This window comes from Monomorium pharaonis, chromosome 2, assembly GCF_013373865.1.
Source record: "Monomorium pharaonis isolate MP-MQ-018 chromosome 2, ASM1337386v2, whole genome shotgun sequence".
NCBI classification, from domain to species: domain Eukaryota; kingdom Metazoa; phylum Arthropoda; class Insecta; order Hymenoptera; family Formicidae; genus Monomorium; species Monomorium pharaonis.
The window spans coordinates 30794910-30817813 of record NC_050468.1 but is presented as its reverse complement, the minus strand read 5'-3'; the positions used below and the strand labels follow the sequence as shown (position 1 = coordinate 30817813).

General features: G+C 35.8%; 1 protein-coding gene across 6 annotated transcripts in view; it reads left to right on the top strand.

The window, feature by feature from the left end:
• Window positions 1-22904, top strand: part of LOC105831779 (nephrin) — a 274107-nt gene that overhangs the window by 204639 nt on the left and 46564 nt on the right. For all 6 annotated transcript variants that reach the window (XM_036283082.1, XM_036283081.1, XM_028194117.2 and 3 more), the window contains exons 3-4: window positions 11479-11611; window positions 21695-21903. In XM_036283082.1, coding sequence (XP_036138975.1) covers window positions 11479-11611; window positions 21695-21903 — 342 coding nt within the window. The remainder of the gene's footprint in view (window positions 1-11478; window positions 11612-21694; window positions 21904-22904) is intronic.

Here is a 22904-nt window from a genome sequence, read left to right as displayed (position 1 = left end):
TTTTTAATAATTTCTTGATCACGGGACCAGCATCGTTCTCAGATTTCGCGGTCTGGTTTTCATACTGATTACTTTCTCATGTTACTTTAAATAAAAGCCGCGGACGCGTCCTGCCCTTATTATTCCGATATATGAATCCGACACATCTTTAGAGTGCACAAAAAACAAGTAATCTGAAACACTTAAATATTACTTGGGTAAGTAAAATTGCAAAAGTTGTGAGCGGTATTTTTAGTAACGCGAAGGAAACAAATTCTCCTTCTCAGAATTGAATTACGACAGTTCGGATTACAACGATACTGTAACACGTGAAACATAAAACGCTACTCGGTCGAGATAGACTTACTCGTGTTAAATTCATAATCTACGTAGATTTATATGCGGCGACGCCAAATCTCGTTTCGTAAGGGGCTCCGGAGTATTTCGAACCGGCCCTGTTAGGCAACGCCGTTTATCTAGTCGCCGATGTCGTCGTCGCGCTGAAATACACAAGACATTCCCGGATTACCCCCGGATAACTGGTGGGCCGGCGCGCGTTGTCTCTTTTACGAGGATAATATTTTAGCGAGAGACGTCAGTCGTCTTTCTGTTTCGCGCGCGCGTTTTCGCACGAGTGAGAGAAGTTACGCGACATTTCACACACGTAGCTACGAGAGATTTCTAGAGCCTCTATCCTCCCTCCCCCTCTCTCTCCCCCCCCCCTCTCTCTACGATGCTGACTCGACGTTTCGGCTCTTCATCGAGAGTAACTGGTTTATCACGACGACAAATCTTGTAATCTCGCCGCTAAGTCAAGATTAAATCTGCATGGTAAGAAGGATGTAGTAGTAAAAGGGGTGGTAAAGTAAAGGGGTAAGTACATGAAGTTGGTCTTGATCATGTGCGTAATTAACGGATCGTATATCACGGTATACGAGCTTGCCTGTCAAAATTAACTCGAGAGAATTGCTTTTTACGCGCCCGTAAATTATATAATGAGATATCATTAATTATAGCGCGTAAATTTGTTACAATTTATTTCGTATCCATTTTGTTGTAGATTGTTAAGAAGTAATGTGGAGGAACAGATAAAGAGCAGGTTATATCGGATATTGGTTTATTATCGTGAAAAGTGATGCAACTATATTAGAATTTATTACTAACAATATACCCTATAAAGTAGTTACAAACAATTGACGGAATCACAGCATACTTACGCACATAATTTAGCTCTTTCATAATTCATGTCGGTTGTTTTTTTTGTTTGTTTTTTTTCCCCGCAAACAATCTGTGATACATATCTCGAAAGTTAACGTAGACATATAAATACCCCTTTTACAGTGGCAAATAAAATCCGTTATTTTATTATTCTGCAATATTCTGTGATATATTTTTAATTAATTTTACGTAATGAATGTTTACTTTCTTTCTCTTTTTTTCTCAATTTATTGACAGTATTACAGCACCTTATTTAAAGAAGTAAAGCCATTAATTGTGAATGCGTAAACACTGTCTGTAACAATTTCATCGTGAAAAACATAACACCAGAAATAAATACGCAAAGCTCATTTGTGAAACCTGTGCAAGAAGGTTATTCGTAATTAATTATTCATGATTGCATTGAATCGTGTTTTGTAATTTCCCTTGGAATGCCTTCTTGTCAGAAAATTCGCGCGCTATTTTTCTCTCAACGCGATTATTAGGTTTTTTCAGACTTTGCATTAAAAGGGGCAGCCGTAATAATGCAACGCGGAGTAATCTTTAGTTGTCTCGCACGGCCGGTGCACGGTATTGCCGCTGATATAGACTACGACCAGATTAAAAGCCCTCTCCGTCGTAGCCTCTCCAGAAGCGGCCTTGATATTAATTAGGACCGAGTCGTGCGTGGTATCCTGATAAGGGAGGATCCTCGTTTGCATTAATTATGCACATACGCGCCCGCGACGAAATATAATAGATATTTCTTCCGCTCGACATGGAAGATCGTAAGGAAACCCGGAAGTAATATAATCTCTTATTTCCGTCTCACTTAATTAACCCCTACAATTTGCGGAATTTAATTATTTTAACTTTCTACTATCGAGAGGGTAATAAATTGCCAAAAGATAATTTTTACATCAAATTTTATCTTTTTTTTTTTTGGAACTAGCAGTTACTATTATGCATATTAAAAGAAGGTCGGCTATACTGACATAAGCCTCTTAAAGGGGTGCCCTCTTATTTCTCGGAAGCTAAACATTGCATTTTACAATATTAATACTGATAAAAACATGATCTACTTAGATAATTAATAAAGTATTCATAAAATTTGCTAAAAACGAATTCATCAACGGTGAAATGAAAATTTACATAATTTTCGTTTACAAATTGCGTAACTTAAACAATAATGAGTATATTATTAATAATATTAGATTATTTTACATGTTTGCAATTTTTTAAAACTGTTTTATTTATATTTTTTCATACTGAAACATAAAATCGTAGAGCTGGTGCATTTTTTACTGAAAACATATCATCGACATAATCTATTTCTTTCTCATAACATAATTTTATTCAAATAAATTATTTATTTTTATTTTTCAGTCTTTAAATTTTTATTTCTACAATGTTTAATATTCTAGTCTTTTTATTTTACACATTTTGTTGTTTAATAATAAATTATATTTTATTATTCTTCTATTACGGGGCCTATTTCTCATTTATTTCTGGTTATATTGCAAGAACATAAATTATTACAAAATACAAAACAATGCTATAAAAACCTATTAGACTATCTGAATAGAAAACACTTTCTAATTTTCATTTTGTTTTCAAAGTTTTATCTTTAGCTTTAAGAAATGATTGGATGATAAAATCCAAGGGAAAAGTAGTACGTCAGTATTGATGACCTTTCTTTACTTTTTAACGTAGCTCCTATCGGCATAAACTTCAGCGTTTCTTTCACTTACTATCTTTTGCCGCGTACAAAGCTTTCTCACAAGATCTACAATGTTCGTGCGAGATAAAAATTTCATACCTATACCAAAATATTATTAAAATATTCGCTGTTAAAATTCAAATGTTGTGACAAAGATAGCGATTCCGTCGAACTTCAGAAGATCTAAAGCTGAAGTTCAATGCGGAGTTCCGCGTTATCGTATACGTATATTTTTCGGTGGCACTCCGTATTCCGAATTTAACTCGCGCGGCAATACCGAAAAGTCAGAGACAATGCAAACGTGGCCCGTTATTTTTCGTGGAACACGAATGTGCGTCGACGCGCAGGGGAAGAGAGAAAGAGCCGGAATAGCGTCGATCGCGACGGAAATCGTGCCGATATACGCGATATTCGCGGATATATCTCGTTCTTTATACGCCGTATGCGTAATTCACGGCGGAATCGCCCGGGCTGAATGGAAGTTCCCGCGTACGTATCTCCGCCCGCGTATCACGCGAGGCTGCCTTAAAGCTCCGCATATGCATGCAGCTTCCGTAAATATGAATTCATTTCTCCCTCCCCCCCCCCCCTCCGCATCGGCACGAGAGTTTCACGTATCTCTCGACTGCACACACCGAATCCTGTTTCTCCGGCTGCATCTGGAGGGTCGCCCGGCGGCGACCGAGAGTGAGCGTGCGTACCTACATACTTGTGCACGCGCGTGCACGTATTCATTCACGCATTCGTGCACGCGTGCATGCACGTACGCGTAGCACGTGCTTGCGTAGCGCCTGCTATAATCAGCGCGTAGGTTTCCACCGATAGCACATATACGTATGTACGGGGAAGGGTGCCACGTTTCGTATTACGTTAACCGTCAGTGACTCTCGGTGTACAGAGTGCTTCCTGAGACCCCCGGCTTAACCCTCTCGGTTGGTGTAGGCGCTCGCGGGATCTTAGGCGCGCGATATCGCGTATACCGTTCGTTATATTCTATTACAGCTCGGGAGATTCCGTCATGTCAAAACGAGACTGCGATTCTCAGTTTTACTCAATTATATCCGAGATGGTACGGTGCAGATCCTAGATTAGACTACTGTATTGCATTATCGATTTTGCCTTTTTTTTTTTTTTTTTTTAAATTGTTTGAATTATTTATATCTCTTCAAAGCTACGTAATTTCGCTGCTTTCGAAATAATTCGTGTTCGTCGCTCGATAACCGGCAACGCCCGGCGGAGAAAGACGCAAATTGATCTCCCCGAAGGGTAGAAGTCCAATCCACTTCTAATGCTACCTTGCAACTAATGCGGATTTATCGTAGAACTCCATTGTCGTTTCGACGCGCAATCTCAACGCGCATTTCTCATCCGTTAACGTGGCCGTCTCGCGTTTTCGCGTCGCATTACACGGGTCATTCCGTGTTTTCCGTAATTATACGGCAAGGGAAACGAGCCAAAGCGCCCGACATAAGGATACGCGACGAGAATGTTCTCGACGAGAAGAACGATAAATACAAGGTGTTAAGTGGATAATGATGTGACGAGGTGACCCCCGTGAAGTGCACGGTGCACGGTGCATTAGAGAACGTACACACCTGGGGTGACGACGATGAATGCCGTTCGGTTAATGACATATGGCACGCTCCATCGCCCGAAGAAACTTTCGGAGGGGGGTGAGGCTACCAGGTGAAAGGGTTCGAGGTGGCGGGAGGTTAGGTCCCACAGTTTTTTTTTTATTTTATTTTTTTTTTCCGACATATGCACACGCGCCTGGAAAGGACAATGTCGGGACAATCGGACGCGAGAGACAATGAGACTATTTTGCGCGAGATGGAACAAAAATGGGAGGAGGGAGGGGGGGGGGAGACAGGGAGGACGAGTTGCAGACGGAAGGGTGCCCGGTTGTATCAGCAGTCACCCCTTGCTCTCTTTATCGCGCCGCAATCCGAGTTGCGAGATACGCCGCGTTGTAATTGGAGTGCATATCGAGTTGTGTAACGGCGCGTTTTGCGCGCGGGAGGAGTCTTTTCAGCTGAGGCGAAGCGGCAAATGAAAACGGCGGAATCCGCGATAAAAGAATAGCTGGAATCGCGAGTGCGCCACTAATAGCTATATGCTGTATGTAAATAGAGAACTCAGGGGAGCATTAAATGTTTATTATAATAACAGGCAAATTCATTGCTTTTTCTTTTATATAGTAAATAGCCAAATTACTGACAGTGTCCTGAATATTGGAAATTTTATCTTAAACTTTTTTTTTTAATACAGATAAAGGTTGCCACAATATTGACATAGGTCTCTTAAAGCGGCACTCCCTTATTTCTCGAAAACTATACATTGCATTGTATTAATACTGATAAAAATATGATCTGTTTAGATAATTAAAGAAATACATATTTATATATAGTTTATATTTTTGAGGTTCTTTTCTTGTATAAAATTTGTAAAAAAACGAATTTTTTTAAAGCAAGAATAAGTTTTTCTTTTACAAATTGTACAGTTTAAACAATAGTGAGTTATATTAGTGATGATATTAAATTATTTACATGTTTGTGGCTTCCTAAAATTGTTTTGTTTATATTTTTCTCTTTCGCTTTTTTTTCTCACAATGCAACTTGAAACATGAAATCATTGTAGAGTGTAAACAAGTACATTTCTTTGTTACTGAGAACAGATCATATATATAGGGTCCTTTTTTTAGCAGTAGATGGCACAAAGTGAAACAAATCACAGAGCACGAACTTGACAATCAAAAAACAATCAGTATCGATGAAAAAAGCGATAGAAAATCAATAACATGCCTTTTTTATGAGTGAAACAATTTTATTTCGAATAAATTTGTATTTTTTTATGTTTAATACTAGTCTTTTATTTTATAAACTTTGTTGTTTAATACATGGAAATTAAATATATTATTTTCTTTACATAATTATATTTAATTTTATTTGAATTCTTGAAGAATCTTATTATTCATTAGAACATTTTATTAACAACAAAATTTCAATCTTCTAATTAAAAAATATAATTTATGATTGAATTGTATTCAACGCTGTCAGTAATTGTAAGCCATTTACTCCATGTTAATTTAACAGATGTTAAGATCCTCGCTTCTACTCAAAATTATTAATAATTATGATTAGATACTAATCTTAAATAATTTTTTATCACTGTGATAAGTTAATTTAATCCGAACGCTTTAATTTGCAAGATCTTAATGCACATTTTCGGTAGCCGTAAGGTCGGTAGCACGAAGCGGGTTTTCTGTATTTAAAGATGAAAATTTCTATGTTTAACAGAATTTCGCGAAAATCCGGGACACGCATTATATTTTCGGTCAAACATCGCTCGCAGCGATGTTGAACTTGCTTTACCACGGCGCGCAAAACCATCGAGTACACTCGGCATTTACATTGCATCTATCTGCACATGTACTTGCAACAAACTCTTCGCCAAATATATGCCCTCTCCCCAGTCCTTTGCGCGCATCATCTCTAATAATACACAAGCGAAAGCGCTCTTATTATTATGGATGAGAGTAATTTGCGGGATGATATTTTGCCGCCGATGGCAATAATTAACATCCGGGTTTTTTCTTCGGAATTACCGCAACCGCGACGATACGTACGCGCGCGCGTTATTTTTATCTTCTCTTTTTTTTTTTCTGCAAATGCGTCGGATCGGCCGGCGGATTTCATGAAAAGCAGGGATTAAATTCAACCGGACTTTATAACGGGACTCACGAGCTCGTACGTATGTATAAAGAGAACGGAAGAAAGGCGTCCGGCAAAATTCACTTAGCGTCGCGGGAGAGCTAAATGAAAACGGTTGTTTGCGGCGCGGTAAAAGCCTCTCTGCGCGAAAGTTGCATCATTGCGCCGCGTTCCGCATATTCAGGGAATGAAACATTCTCTACTCGCCGCGTGTAGAAAAGACCCTCAATTTGAAACTGGCGTGTCGCGAAAAATTCGTGACGAGGTAAAATGTTTTGTAATAATTCTTAATGTTTCGCGAATTGGTGGATTTTTGTAGGGGAAAAATTTGGTTTTGTCTCTATTCTGTGACATTTTCTTATAAAAATTTCATAAATATATTTTATACCAAATTCATATCACATCGATAACATTATTTTATCCCGAATTAAATTGTACTAAATCGTACTAAATCGTACTCTATTTGAATTTATATTTTTATCGTACTTGCAATGTGCGTGACATCAAATTCAAGAATTTCAACAACTAAAATTTGTTAACAACTGCAAATTTCAAATAACGTTTTTTAAGTAAAATTTGATATCTGAATAGCAATCATTATAATGATAAATAATAATAACGACAAACATTTATAAAATATACTTATGTGTTTTAAACGAGCACTACGCTAATATTTAACGGTACACTAAATATTCCTTACATTTATTTGCAAGCTATTTTAAATTTCAATATTTAACGATATATTTTGCTTTATTAAAAGTTTTTTGTTTTCTGACTACTTTCGTTGAGCATTTCAATTTTAACAGAATTATTTACGAAGTAATTTTATATTATGTACATTAATTCTAGTTTTTCCAAACAATTTTGTGAAGCATAAAGAAACTTGTTTGGCAAAGCTATATTTTATTTCAAAGATTCAGAGATTGGTATACGTTTATTCCATATATCATCCATATATCAGTGATCAGTACTTATAAAGAGAAATAGAGGTAAACAAATATGAAAGTTGCGACGAGATGCTTCGAGTGCGTGGTCAATATTGACATTTTCATTAATGTTCCAGAGCGATTTTATATTCGCGTGTCGCTTTTCTCATTTTGAATTGGAATTAAATCATATTTTATTGGTCGATGGCTCGGAAGAAAATGCACAAACATAAGACACAAAGAAGCGAAGAGATGATCAGATCAAACGGGCACAAGCGGGGGGGGAAAAAGCTGCCAATTATATATTCAAATGTGACCACGTTTCGCTATCGGACTCGCAAAGAAAAAAGAATAAAAATTCAATTAAAAGAGTATCTCCGGGGTCGGAAATGTCACGAGCGCACAACGCGGCCGTGGCCGCAGCATCGATTTTATTAATATAGCCATCCTCAAAATTGATCGGTTAAATTTCATCTTCCGGCTTGATTACAGTTACCATTATCGATACCACGCGGCCGCAGCCGTATACTTTTGCGGGATTACATTTAAAATGGAGATCGCGATCCTGCGAGTTTAGCCCGCGGCGTTTGCAATAAATAGCCCGCGGCGATGTCGTTGCCTCGAAATGTCGTCCTGGATATCACGTTTTAAAAAAAAATCAAACTCTGAATAACAACAATACAGAGAGAGGACAAAGAAAAAGAGAACGTTTGCTTGGCGTGCTGACTGAATATTTTGAGAGTAAAAATTGAAATAGTTTATTAGAGTTTTCAATTTCGTATACAAATGTAATTCAATATTGTTTCTAAATACGTATTCGTCAAATTTTTTTCTCCTTTCCTCTAAATTGTAATTTGTATTACGTCTGCTATATTTTAATGTAGCATAATTGGACGCATTAAGGTCTAATAACAAAAGGGTAAACTTATCAGATTTTTCTCTTTTTCTCCTGATATAATAAAGTTAAATAAAACACGACATATACAGTAAACAGCGTAATTTGATGCGAGGTTAGGAAAAAAGGAATAAAAGCGTGACCCAAATGCACCGCACATTAGCAGCCGCCCGTTGTGGCGCTCATTTTCTACTCATTCCGATATGTGCGTTTAATGCGTTCTCCATGTTCGATAAATAAAGCTCAAAAACAGAAAGGGTGGCAACATTTAGCGTTGAATACGTAACGAAAACACGGATATTAAACGCCGCATACAATTTTAGGAAGAAACTTCGTCACGGCCATAATATATTCGAACACATGATTATACTCGGCCAACGAGCCCCGTGAGCGCCAATTATCGCTGCGATTTCGTTCGCGTCATATCGGCCACCAATTACGGAAGCATTAAATAGATTCGCGTGCACTCGGCTTTACGGGCGTACGTTAAAACGCGTAAATTCGCCGGCCACGCGACGATGATCCGGTAAATTTGTCGTTGACGGCGTAAAACAAGGGACGAAATTAATTGATCGTGCATTAATTATAACCAGATGCCATGGTCACTATTCAAAAGGTACTGAGGCCCGCTCTACTGAACATCCGGATCATTAAGCATTTTCGGCAGAATTTCAACGATAATCGTGCAATACGCAAAATAACGCCGAACGTTTTGAAGTTGACTTTTTTTTCTTTTAATAAAAATTAAACGTAGGAGATGCATACATTTTAGGAAACTTAAAGAGATCATTTAATCGAAATGTGAAACTTACGTACTGATGATACCGCAATGGTAGGTATTACCGACCCAGCGACCGGCTTCAGCGGCGGCTACGATACTCATCAACATAATTCTATGCGCCAGTATTGATTATCAGCATTGGGCCCATATTGTTATTCGAAACTAGTGTTGAACCGGTCGTGCTATCATTGCATCACACAGTGCTGCAAGTCTGGTGGCCAATGCTGGTCCAGTACCGACTAAACAGAATGTTGGTGAATAGTTAACGATCATAAACCAGCCAAACATCGGCTTTGTCATAATGTCTGGCAACTGTATATGGGTAGGAGATGCACGAGATGTTTAGAGATAGGCTCTCTCGCGTATTAAGTTAGCCCCCACACATTAAAATTCGGTAGTTTTGATATGAATTCCTGTTTCATTTTGAAGAGATAAAAAGTTCTCTGTAGTTTAGAAAAGGAGTTCTGTTGATTAACGGCTCTCTCTACAAACAGCACTGACGAGAGAAGTGCGTGACTACAATTGTGTCGTTCATAGAGTATCTCTAAACATATCGCTCGTAGCAAATGTAAACGCGGTTTAAACACTGAATTGTTTTTCGTCAATGATTCGCGGATTTTTATTAAATAGTTTTTTATTCATTGTTGGAATTTGCAGAACTTTCTTCTTTAATCTATTTTATATCTGCCCACGACAAGTGATGCAATTATTATTGGACATCTTGTATATGTGGTAAAACACTGAAGTTTATAATATCGTATAACGATAATGCGTTGACAATAGAAATAAAATGTGAGATACTTTTTCGGTATTAACATTACTAACAACAGCGAATTTGCCGTTACGTCGAGCACGATATCTGTTTTCTGTTTGAATTTAATTATTAGTTAAAATTATACATTCAGATCACATCTTGAGCCAACTTGGTTGTTAAAATATCATGATTAATTGGTATAATTACATTTGATTAATGATCTTAATTACATTATCTTTCTCAGCCCTCGAGCGCGATTGCATTTCCGTCGAAATTATTGTCCCATTGTTATTATAATCGACGCTATTATGTGATGGAAGTTATATATAGTCTTTTGTTCGAGGACCACAGTATGGTCGCCAATGTTACGATTAAATAGAAACGTGCGTCGACTGTCAAATTTTCATCTTCTAACAGTCACTCACGTATTTGTAAGATCAATCCTGTGTGTGGAATGCTCATATTTATCTTAGATTAATATTATTTTGGATGAAAATTTGTCCATATAATTAAGAACTTTTCATCTCTTTTTTATTTTTACTTTATTACTAGAAATACATAGATAGATTGCAAGGTGTCAGAGTAATTAAATTAATATTAACGTAAAAAAATTTATTAACCGTTATTATAAGTTATCATAATTTTTATTACAAAAAACTTTAATTACTAAATACTAAATATGAATTAGCACCTGGATAAAAATTCATCATAGTAGCATTGCAAAGTTAAAGCATAATCTTAAACAAAATTATTAGACGAAGATTGTTAATCCTGACATATCACTTTACTTCTTTGACTTACATACCTCTTAATACAAATAAGAACTAAAAATAAAACTTTACATAAATACAAACATAAGTGAAAAGTGTTTTTTTAGGTAATATAACAATTTATATAATATTGCTTTGAATTTTGCAAATCGATAATTTTCAAAATAACTTTTCATTGCTGTTAGTAATCCTTACGTTAAAAATTAAATAACTTTTGTTGAAAATATGTTTCAATATGACAAATAGTAAAGTTTACATTCTATTGTGAAATAAAGAATTCTTCGGCCAGTAAACTTCCAAGGGATGTTTTGTCTTTTGAAATCGTTTATCAGCGATACAAGGAAATACGTCTCTTATATTTCCGCACGTTCTACGTATATATGCCGATTTGGAGTGAAAAGAAATGCTCACTCCCGGGACTCGCTCCCTTGTGAATTGCAAGCAGAGAATACAGTCTGGAAAAATATCGGAGATACCTTTCGAGAAGATCCGCGGCTTAGAAGGAAATCGCGCACGAGTGATCTTGTGAACTCGAGGACGCGACGTCGTCGTCGTTGTCGGCGTCGTCGTCGTCGTCGTCGTCGTCGCGGATTAAATCCCGTCGTGAGGGAGTGAAATCACCGGGCGCGAATCGAGCCATTAATACGAGGCAGATTAGTCGCGCTCTGCAGCCCGCGTGTATTCCGACCACGTTTTTCCGGTTATATGATCTTGGTCTGACTCTCGACCCGACTTTGTCATTACAGTGACAATGACAGATGCGGAAGCAGTGGCAGGCGGAATTGCTCAGCTACCATGCGACGTGAAACCACCGCTCTCGGGGGACAAGCTGCACCTAGTTATTTGGTATAAGGAAGAGGCAGATGCGCCGATATACAGGTAAATTCTTCTTCTTCCATTTCTGCACGCTTCTCTTTCCCGCTTGAATCCTCTTTCTCTCCCATTTTATGTTGATTGCATGCAATATCGTTCCCGCTTTTAGAATACCAAACCGCGAAGTCGCGTGCTCATTATTATTACGGCGGCGTTTGACGCTGTAAGTTATTTGCAGATTTCGTATTTTGATATCTAACTTCGGGATGAAATTAGCATAAAGGATTTAAGTTTCCCATTTCTAAATACTCTTGCTGCAGCGGTTATTCCAAAAGTCCATTACGTCACGCTAGATTAAACCAAATTTTTTTGCCAGTAAAGAAATAAAATGAACAAAAAGTTTTCCGTTATATTTCGACTGATTTATAACGGAAGGTATTACCTCGGCGTTTTCACTGACAGAAGTTGATCTCAATCCTTTTACTGCAAATAAAAACTTTATTCACTTTTTTAATTTTTAACTTTTGTTAATTTTTACAGTATACATACATGTATATGTAAATGTATAACGTATATATATGTATATATATAACGTATACTAATGATTTAGATATCTAACACAATAATTCTTTTGTACACATTTAACATTGCAACGCAATGCTTAACCATTTCATATATTATATGTGGAATGATAACATTACACACACACGCGCGCGCATACACATACAACATAAAAATATGAGAGGCATTACGACACACGTAAAACATCACAAAATTTTTTTTTATTTGTTTATCAATATATATAAATTATAGTACGATTTTACACGCAATGCTATTCCTTATAGCACCAAACTTGCTTTAACAAATTATTGTAACAAATGATTATAAATAAAAATAATAGATAATAGCTTCCACGAAACTAACATTCGATAAAATTATGCATTGGAGTCGAATTTGTAAAATTAGTATGTAAATAAATATCTTAATATAGACTAACTTATTTAACGAACCGTTTGAACACCCTTTGCTATTTGAACTATAAAGTTACACGATAAAATAATTTTACAACAAAACAATTTAATGTGTAATGCTTGAAGAATGGTACAAATAATATTTCTGACAAGATAATTGCAAGCAGTAATTATTTTAGAATAAGATTTATCAATTTCTTGAGACGGGACTCTGATTATGCGCGGGATATACTCGAGTCAGCTGAGAAAACGAACTTCTTCCGTTTGTTCCGCATTGGACTTAATTCGTGCAAATGGAAATGCCTCTCAAACAGAAAGACAGGCATAATTTACATTCCGCCCCGCGAAAGTGACATATCAGAGAACTGCAGGAAAATCGCTCGATGTTCTAGTTAGGACCCTTCGACGTTCATTAAATTAAAATTAATTACATCTGAGAGATATGTTAATTGACCGCTAATGCGATCGTCGATCAAACGATGTAAACGTCTGACAATATGATCATTGTTAATGAATTGTACTACTAGCAAGTCGTATTTACAGTCGGTCTAATTAGATTTTCATCACATGTACCATTCACGCATGACACATTTCATACAAAGAAAACTTTAAACTACTGTTTACGTACAGTTGGAAAATTTGTTAAATTTAACATATACGGGAGAGTTGCTAAATGCATACTGTTTAAATTATTTTTGATATTTTGCGTTTGGTATTATTTGGGATACAAATAAACGTTGGAAATTGTATTGAAAACACCTATTATTATATGTTAAAAGTTTTACTAATAACAAATTAATGTGTTATAAGCTCTTCTGTAACATGCTGCAAAAGATACGATTTAGGAAACCTGTCATACTAAATCGGATCTTCTTTGAAAGCACTAAAAATTTATGAATAAAAATAATTAAAATGTAAGATTAATAAAAGAAATCATGGACTAATACTTATTTATTTATAATTTACCAAACGAAAAGTTCAAATATATAAATAAAGTTAAAAATTTAACGCAACTCGACGATTCTCTTGCCAAGAGACTTGACCTTTGATCGTGTAAAAAAATAAAAAATAAAATTTTAAAAAAAGATTATGTTACGTAGCGTAAAAATAAGAGCATGAGTATATTAGTATGTGTCTTAAATTATACTAGTACAATATAGAAATCTTTGTGATGATACGATTTAGAAAACTTAATAAATTTGCTGAACATATGATGTAATTTTTATAATAATTGTAAATTTATATGCTATAAATGTAAAATATTTTACAATAACTTTCGTTTAGAAAACATAAAAATTCATAATTACATAAAACTGCATAATTACATTATTATCAGCTATATAAATTGATCAAAAATTTACATTAGTTGTAGCAAATTTTCTAAAATGCTGTATGGCATAAAACAAGATGTAACCTGTTGATTTTTTGTCTATATTCACTCATTTATTGCTTACTAAAATAAGTATTATATTTATATTTCGGTTACTAAATGTTGCTTATATTAAGTAAAACTATAAGTGAAAATATTGAAAAGGTACGCACTTTAGTCAACTGATACGCATTCAGCAACTCTCCTCTATCGCAGTTCCCAAATAATCTGCTTAAATTTTTGTGTTAATTTAACACGAGATAAATAGGCTAAAAAGTAACATAAAAACATGTAAAAAATTAACATAAAAAATGTATATAAACTTTAATATAATTTAGAAACAGAGTATATGGAAACATATTTCTTTAATATATTGACACATATTTTATTCGTTAATTTTATGTTTTAAAACTACATTATTTTTATGTCAATTATTTATTTAAATTGTGTAATGATTTTAACACTAAAAAATGTTAAATATCATTTTAATACAAAATATTCAAATTACATAATTACATTATGTTAAATCAACACTTGAATATGCTAAAAATTTTAATAAAGAATTTAACAAAGACCCATTTTAACATAAATACAAAATGTTTTTGTACAATGTGTACTGCAAATGTCATTGCGTTTCAACTATATTATTGTTATTTCCATTTGTTATATTTATTTTGCATATAAATAACGCCTCCGATTAGAGTAATTCGATAGTTTTAAATCATTCGATATATGTATGCAGAATTTATTTTTATGTTTGTATAAAAATATTTCTACCATATAATATTTTTATTAAATTTTATATATCGGCTCTCCGTGGCGATTTATTATACGAATTTTGACGCTTCGTATATTTTTAAAAAATTTATCCTTAAAAATTTGTTTTATGATATACTTTTAATTATAAAAACATGTTATCATTTCTACGTCAATTCTGTTTTATAACAATATATAAATTCAAATTTATACGGTACATTATTCTCACGACTTAAACGTTTCCAATTCTTTCTAACATTTTTGAAGACTTCTTTATTATGCCCTTGCTATGGAAGACCTTTAAAATCAATTTATCATAAATTGATTAAATAGATCAAATAAGGAAGAACGATAACGATAACGCGATGAAAATGGATATCCTATAGATGTTTAATCCACTTCTACCGTGTTGAACCTCTTTTCTAGAGAACTACTGGCGCATTACAGCAGATTGTTTTCATTGAAATGAAAAAACTTTCCCGTTAAGCGTCTTACGTCTGTAATTCGCTAAAGAGTTCTCTCTGCCGACAGCTCGATATTAGTTTGCCCGAGGTACGTCAAAGGAAAAATTAATGTATGCCAATTGTACTCGGAGGATTAATTAATTCGCGACGCCGCTGTAGCGGCTGCAATTTGAACTGCGATTCCACCATCGGGGGATTTAAACACGGCGCGCCGCCGCATATTTTCTCGTAACGAAGCGCAATTGCCGTAGGAAATACAATGACTGCTGGATCCTCTGAATTTTTCGAGCCGGCTTAAACGCACGATTGACTTACGGCGCAGAAATTCGCCCGATGGATGCACGCATCACGACTAAAAGGAAATAGAGAGAGAGGGAGAGAAGCTTGCGCATAACCCGGGATAAATTGCTTGATACGCATGCGTATCTCGTGATACGACTGACACAATTAATTTGTAAATTACACGGCCCAGAAACGTAATCAACTGGCACTGCCAACTTTGCCGGCGGATTGTCGGCTTATTATATTTGCCGGCGGATTTATACGCATCTCTCGCGTTTGAAGTTCCGCGGATGTGCCCCGCGTACTTTCGGAGGAAATTGCACGCGGCTCGCGCTTGGCCCCGCGTAGCGCGCGTTGCGTTGCTTTAGTTCGGTTATTAACTAAATGGCAGAGTAATGCATTAAGCATGCTGGATAGCCGAAATTATCCCGTTATAGCACGCGTGCAACAACGCTCGATCTTGATAATGTATTCGTTGCTTGGCAACCGATGCGCGGCCGCACAATCGATGCGTCTGCACAAAATCACGCACTGCACGAGAATTAATACGCGGGCGAAGAAGCGAGCGCAATTATTACGGTAATTTGATTAAATCGCCCGCGTTTGCTTTGCCCGCGCGAAAGTAATAAAGTCCCGCGAGGGGCCCCGTACGATAAATTAATTTATTACTATCTAAGCGTATCAACGTCACGTCGTTCGGGCGCTGCAATTTAATGCGCGGCCCCGTACGTTGGTTGGGAATTGAAGGAGGGCGAACTGGGAAAAAGAGTTAATCTCGTTGTTCCGATCGAAACGGCTTCTCGATCGCGGGAAAAACCCTGGATTAAGGTACGCACGCATTCTCCGTTCCCCCTTCCTTCCTCCCTTCCTCCGTCCCCTCGATTCTCTTATTCCGCGAGTTGATATCCGCGGTTTATGCATAGAAACGAGGCGATGCCAGGAATCCCATATTTTCCACGGGCTCGCGGGATCATGGCAACCCAACCCCGTGACACACTTACATTAGCGCGTATATCTATACTCCCCGCGCCCGCCGAGGAAGTGTTCCCCCTAGGGTGGTCCATATAGCGAATTGGCTGCTGCCCTTTATTTCTTCCCCCCGTCTTCCTCCGTCGTCCCTCCCTCTCCTCCTTCTTCTCCTCATTCTCCGCCTTCTGCTTCTCGTTCTTTTCTCTCGCGAACACGTCGCCGGGAGAGGCGACTCTGATATATGAATTGTAGCGCGGTAACTCTTAAAGGTATCCCAGGACGAAATTATGGATGCGATATTATTTCTTCTGGCGCGCGCAGAGCCACGCGTATCTATCGCGTTATCCCTCCCGGGCACTCTCGCGGTTTTATTAAGTTGAAAGTCTTCCCCCCGACCCGTGACGAAGTGCTCCGTCGCGCCGCGGCGGCCTTGTTTTTTGAGATACGCCCGATTCCCGCGCCAATTGATTTATCTTCGTCTGTTTCTTCGGCTCCGGGCTCCGGGCTGCCACGACTCGAAACTCATCGGCAACGGATGTAAGTCGTAATGCGTATGTGTATGTGTATAGAGCTATTGATTCTCTTCTTTTATACAAAAATACCTGAAGTGCGAAAATTTCTCTTTTAGAGTTTTATTTCTTTTGATAATTTTTTTTTCAAGTTTAAAGGTTTCTCAAATTAAGAACCAAATCTCTTAAGGGCATATTTTATTTATTAGATTTAAAAAATGTTTTTAAGAATTGAAATAGTTATTATTTTTGTAAATTACGGTTTTTTTTTGTTAATGCACTACCCGATGAATGATATGTAGATAATATTAAGTTAGGGACTATAAATTCTCTTTATAGGATTGACTGACAGTCACTTGATCTAAAATGTAAAAACAATTTTTTTTTATTTCTTATACAAAATTCTGATTTGATTAAAAGAAAATGGAAAAAATGGCAGCTTTCCAAAATTATTTTGAATATTTTAATTTCAACTTTTCTACAAATTGCTTCAATACACTTAATTGAGTTAATACTTTTCTACAAAGAAAATTCTTGAAAATATGTTTCTTTAAATTTAACGTACAAAACAGAACATATCTTTAAAATTACACGTAATCGATTGCACTCATTTAAAAAATATTTTGTGTCATGTTTCTTAAAATTCAAACAAATCAAGTTTGAATTGGCCAAAAGACCTGCAAATGAGAGAAATTCTGTCGGTTGTATGCTTTATAATACAATAGCTCGGGAAAAGTCGCAGAAGAGATTCTCTTCTCAAAGTATCATTACGGTCGGTTTCCTCCGGACAAATAATTAATGAAGATTATCGATAATAGTGGAGGCCAGTCAAAGCGATGCCGCAACGTTGACAAAGGAAATGCAAAAGCGTGACACGTTCTGCACGTGATGCGCATCTCTCATCTGTTTGTAGTGTAGTAATCCTTTGTACTTGCATGTCCAACATACGATTATTCCACTCGTTGCTGTTGAAATGTCTACACGAGACATAAACGCGTTTGTAAACGATGTCGAATAATAACGTTCCTAATTAATTACATTTGTTACAGATTGCAATTGCTACAAATTATATTTTACATTAAGCAATTCGCCTTTTATGTCTGCCATACAAAACGTTACTTATATGACGATAAATCCACCCTAGTAGGTTTGAAATAGACAACAAAACTAAAAATATTTGTGGCTCTCTTTAAAAATACATTTTACCCTCTTTTTTTTTATCCTACCGCAATTGGGTCTTCGAAATTCGAAATTCGATGAAGTAGCAATAATTTAATGAATAACGTGTAATAGTCGGAATAAAACTGACGCGGCCTAAAATATATTTTAAATTAAAGACGATAGTAACATACACCTCATTAACGGATATGTCGTGTTTATATCTCCTGCGTATGTTGTCTCATCACTGCGGCCGGTGTCCCTTTTGATTAACGTAATTTATCGCTCGACCGTTTAGCAAAAGACCCGAGGAAGGCGCTCCAGAAAATCGAAGACGCAGAAAATCGTTCGGACAAGCGCGAACGTTCACACGCTCGGCTGACGATGTAACTCGCCTTGGCGAACCAACGCGATCATATAAAAGTATGAACGTCCTCCAAGGACCGGTTTCAGGAAACTACTTCGCACATATATCGCTCGGCGCGGCAAACCTTCCTCCGGCTTCGGGGATGCGCCCGCACCTGAGCAGGTGCAACGCGAACGAGAGCAACATTCGTCACATCCCGAATGAAATCAATTCCTCCAATTTTCGACTTTCAATACAAGTTGGCGGTACTTAAACTATTTTTGTTGAACGCCGATTCTTCTTTTCAAAACGAAAAATATTTGCGGGAGCGTTAATAAAATATCGTTTTATTTCCTCGGGAGAACGTGGTTAAGATTTCTTACAATTTCTATAACAGTTGATCTTTCCAAAGAGAAATAGTTCCGTAATGATAGTCTTTCTTAAATAAACAGTTTATTAAAGTTAAAGTTCAAAACACGATCAAAATTGTTTGTTGACTTTATCTTTTTCTTTCAACATATTGATAATAATAATTTGTTTATTATTATTATTATATGTAGTATTAATAATATGAAAAATCTTATAATATGTTATTAATACAGAAGAAAATATTGTCTATTTATAATATTTATAATATAAAGAGATATTTTTTTATAATCAATATTCTATTAATTATTTGGCTTAAATAAATTAGTTTTTTTTTTTCGGTTTTGTCAAGAGATATAATTAGACGTTATATGCAAAATTCTCATGCACGTTCGTGCAGAGTTGACAGTTCAAAATCCCAAGGAAAATATGACCGCCGATATGCAGACAATGTCTACCGCAGCACGCTTAAAAGTTCCATGATAACGGAATGCCGTGGCGTACAGCTGACGCCATGGTATAATAACGCTGACAGAATCGCAGAAACTGCTGTGAGATGCACCCAGAGCTGTATTGCACATTAGAACCGTATACGTTTCGAAGAGATAAGGAAATTATAGTGGTTAATTATTACCTCGAGTGTACGTATCGCATTCGCTTTAGATCTCCTTGCGGTGCGAATCCAATTGAGGTGAATTAAGGGAATAAATTAGCAACATTTAGCTTAGTTGTGTTAAATTAAAGTCGTTCTAACTGTTTTCAAAAATTTCGTGCGTCCTCGTAATATTTTTGGAATATCGGGTTCGATTTTAGCTGTAAACGATTTGAATTTTTCTTAATCTTTCGAGAGCCGGGATTTGAGATCTTAAAACTTCTTTTGAAAATAACGCAGACTTGTATCTTATATCGTGAGTTTATTATATACAAAGTTCCGATCATGGATTGAGCCGATACATCGGTTTTCCAGCCTTCAAGGATAAAAAAAAATTTTTTTATTTTTAATTTTGCAAATAAAGCTTATATAAAGGTTTTCGGAGTCGCTGAATACGGTAACGTCAAATTTTGAAATTTTTTACTCCTAACTTTATTATTATCCCCAAAAATGTTAAAAATTCAAACATCATAACTCTCCTTTAACATTACCCGGCGCTAATAACATGGACGTAGAGAGTTTATGTAGCTCCTTTTTTTTGTTTATTTTTGTAGTTTTTTGTCTATTTTTAAAATTTTTTAATTTTTTAAAAATTTTGTTATTAAACAATTTTTAAGAGATTTTTTTAATTTAAAATTATTTCTAATTTATATTGTTTTTTTTTTATTATAAAAAATGATTTAGTTTGGAACATAGTCTATCTATACAAATTTCTTCTATAATTTCTGCCTATAGATATGCATGTTATGTGTGTGTGTGTGTGTGTGCGTTTGCATATACGTGTGTATTTGTATGTATAAAAGTGTGCTGCGTGTATAAATGTGTGTTCATGTATACTAGAATACTGTATATGTCTTACATCTATGAGAAAATATCTATGAGATAATTTCCGGCCCTCTAAAAGTTAAAGAAGACATCAGAAAATGGTCACGCGTTATCATATCTTAATAGTCGATATTAAATATGTTAGCACATTTATATCTTGAATTAAAATTCTTAAAAGTGAAAATTAATTTATATTAATTTTAAACACAGATTTTGTTATTTAATTAAGCTCTGAAAACTTATAACTTCACAACTTAGTCACTTGATTCAAGCTTCATTGAAGCTAGAAAATGATCGATAATGTTTTATTAAAAAGGAAGTTCGGAAACCTTTAATTAAAATTAAGATCCGGAACACATCCTATATGCTCAATGCGCGAACAATAATGATGCATATAAACGTTATTCGAAGAAAAATTACCTTTTTAATGTTAAATGTGCTGGGTCCAAGCTTCGTCGAAAATTTCGCTCAAGCACAATAATGAGTTCTGAAAAGTTACCAAGGAATTTCATTATGGCCCCGATCCGTCGCAAATTTCTTTGGAAAATTTCTTTGTAGCAACGACGCCGCATAAATTCAGTTAGCTTCGTTTCTGTTCGCCGCTCGCCGATAGAAATTCTAGCGAGGGCAGCGCGCTAACGTAAAAGGGCCGATATTAGAGGGCAAAGTGCTACGAGAATCCTGCGTGACTCTGTACTTTTCTTCGGTAACTACGCCACGTCGGGGCATTTTTCTCGATTGACCGTCTCGTGAGAGTTTAATAGGGGCAATATAAAAGTTTCTCTCTATACGTCCGCCTGTCCGAGAAACACGATGACGCGCATTAGTGAGTATTGAAGGAAAAAGAAGAGAAAATATGAGGGGCGCGAGAGCTTTTCTTATTTCCCGCTTTTTATAGACAAACTTCCGATCATTTTTTAACGCGAAATCGTAAATGCAATAGATTGTATGTAAACTGTTACTAATTGTACATGAGAATCACTGTTACCGATAATCCGCCATTTCATTCCGTGTGTGTACGGAAAAAAACGGTTTGTACCTAAAGTATCTGAAAATTCAGCTCAATGCAGATCTGAAAATAAAATAATTATGTAGGACACTCAAACTGGTTGCCGGAACGTGAAAATTTTTTTGTAGCATTGCTCATCATGCTCGAGTGTCCTTCATAATTATTTTCATAGTTCCAACAACGTCATTTTTAGATTTTTATCTAGCTTAACTTTTAGATACTTCAGTGTAATATATATATAATTTTATCACGACAACAAAACAATTTTAATACATTCCAATCGTCTGCATTCTCCATCAATATTCACGACATGGTAAAATATTAAAACAAATTATATATATATATATATATATATATATATATATATATATATATATAATACTGTTGTTTTCAAAATTTTTTGAATTGATTTATGAAGTATGTTTCATAAAAATTGCATCGTTTAATAAACTTTAATTTGATTTTTGTCGTAGCTTCGACACAAGATCGAGGGACACCCCGGATCAAGGGAATCACTGGCAGGATCCCAGCCTGGAAGGACGAGCGTTCTTTAAGCACTCCGAAACCTCCGCGAAGCTCACTCTAGAAAAGGTTCGCGAGAGCGACGCAGCTGTTTACAGATGCAGAGTCGACTTCAAGCAGTCGCCGACGCGCAACAGCAAAGTCAATCTAACGGTCATCAGTGAGTTCCTAAACGATATTCCGCATTGACCTGAATATAAGATGCGCCCGACAATAAAGGGAAGCGAGGCACGTTCCTTTGTAACTTTCTTAGGACCCGCGCCGCGCGTTCCTTTGAATACGTATCACTTCTATATGTACTCCTTATTTCCAAACAATTCTGATAACGAAATAAGCGATCTAAAAGCATTTGGAAACGCTTTCGATACGCATTCTTGATTTTTCTCGTAAACACCAGCTGTATATTAAAGTATATATCTCTCTCATGCTTATCCGGACTTTTGGAATGTCCTATCCTGAAAAACTTACATTATCCAACGATAACAAAACAAAAAATTATTTTTAAATATTTACTTGTGTCAATAGTATTTTACAGTAAGTATTTGAAGTATGCGAGACATAAAATTATAAAATATCCATCGTCAAACTTTTTAAATGGAGTACAAGATGCAGGTAATGTAATAAAATTATGATTATTATTAATTAGAAGATTATAATCACGATGTGCAATTATTAGATACGGTGCTTCACGGACGGTTGTTTAAGCATGAGATTGATCGAATTGCAGATACTTTTACGTGATGAGTTCTAGGGTATTTCATATGTTAATATTCACAGAGAATTTAAATATGATAATTTTATCATTATAATTTTAAAAGTTTTCAACTTTTAACGTTTTCTGCAGACTGAACTCTAGTACCTAGAGAGTTTTGTCTCTTTTTACACTTTTGATTAGCATTACATGGACTACAAATTTATAAAAGATAAACGAAATTCACCTGGAGACAATTTCTTATGCGGCTACGTACGAGGTCCTTTATCAATTAGTAAACCGAAAGGACTTTTCTTTTATGATTTCTAATCGACAAATTTTTTTATATAATTTGTCGGAAACGTTGAAAATTTTTATTAATTTCATAATAATCGAATTCCGAAGCATGAAATTGTACGGCATACCCCGAGATTACGTTGATCAATTTCATATTCGCCATACCGTATTTA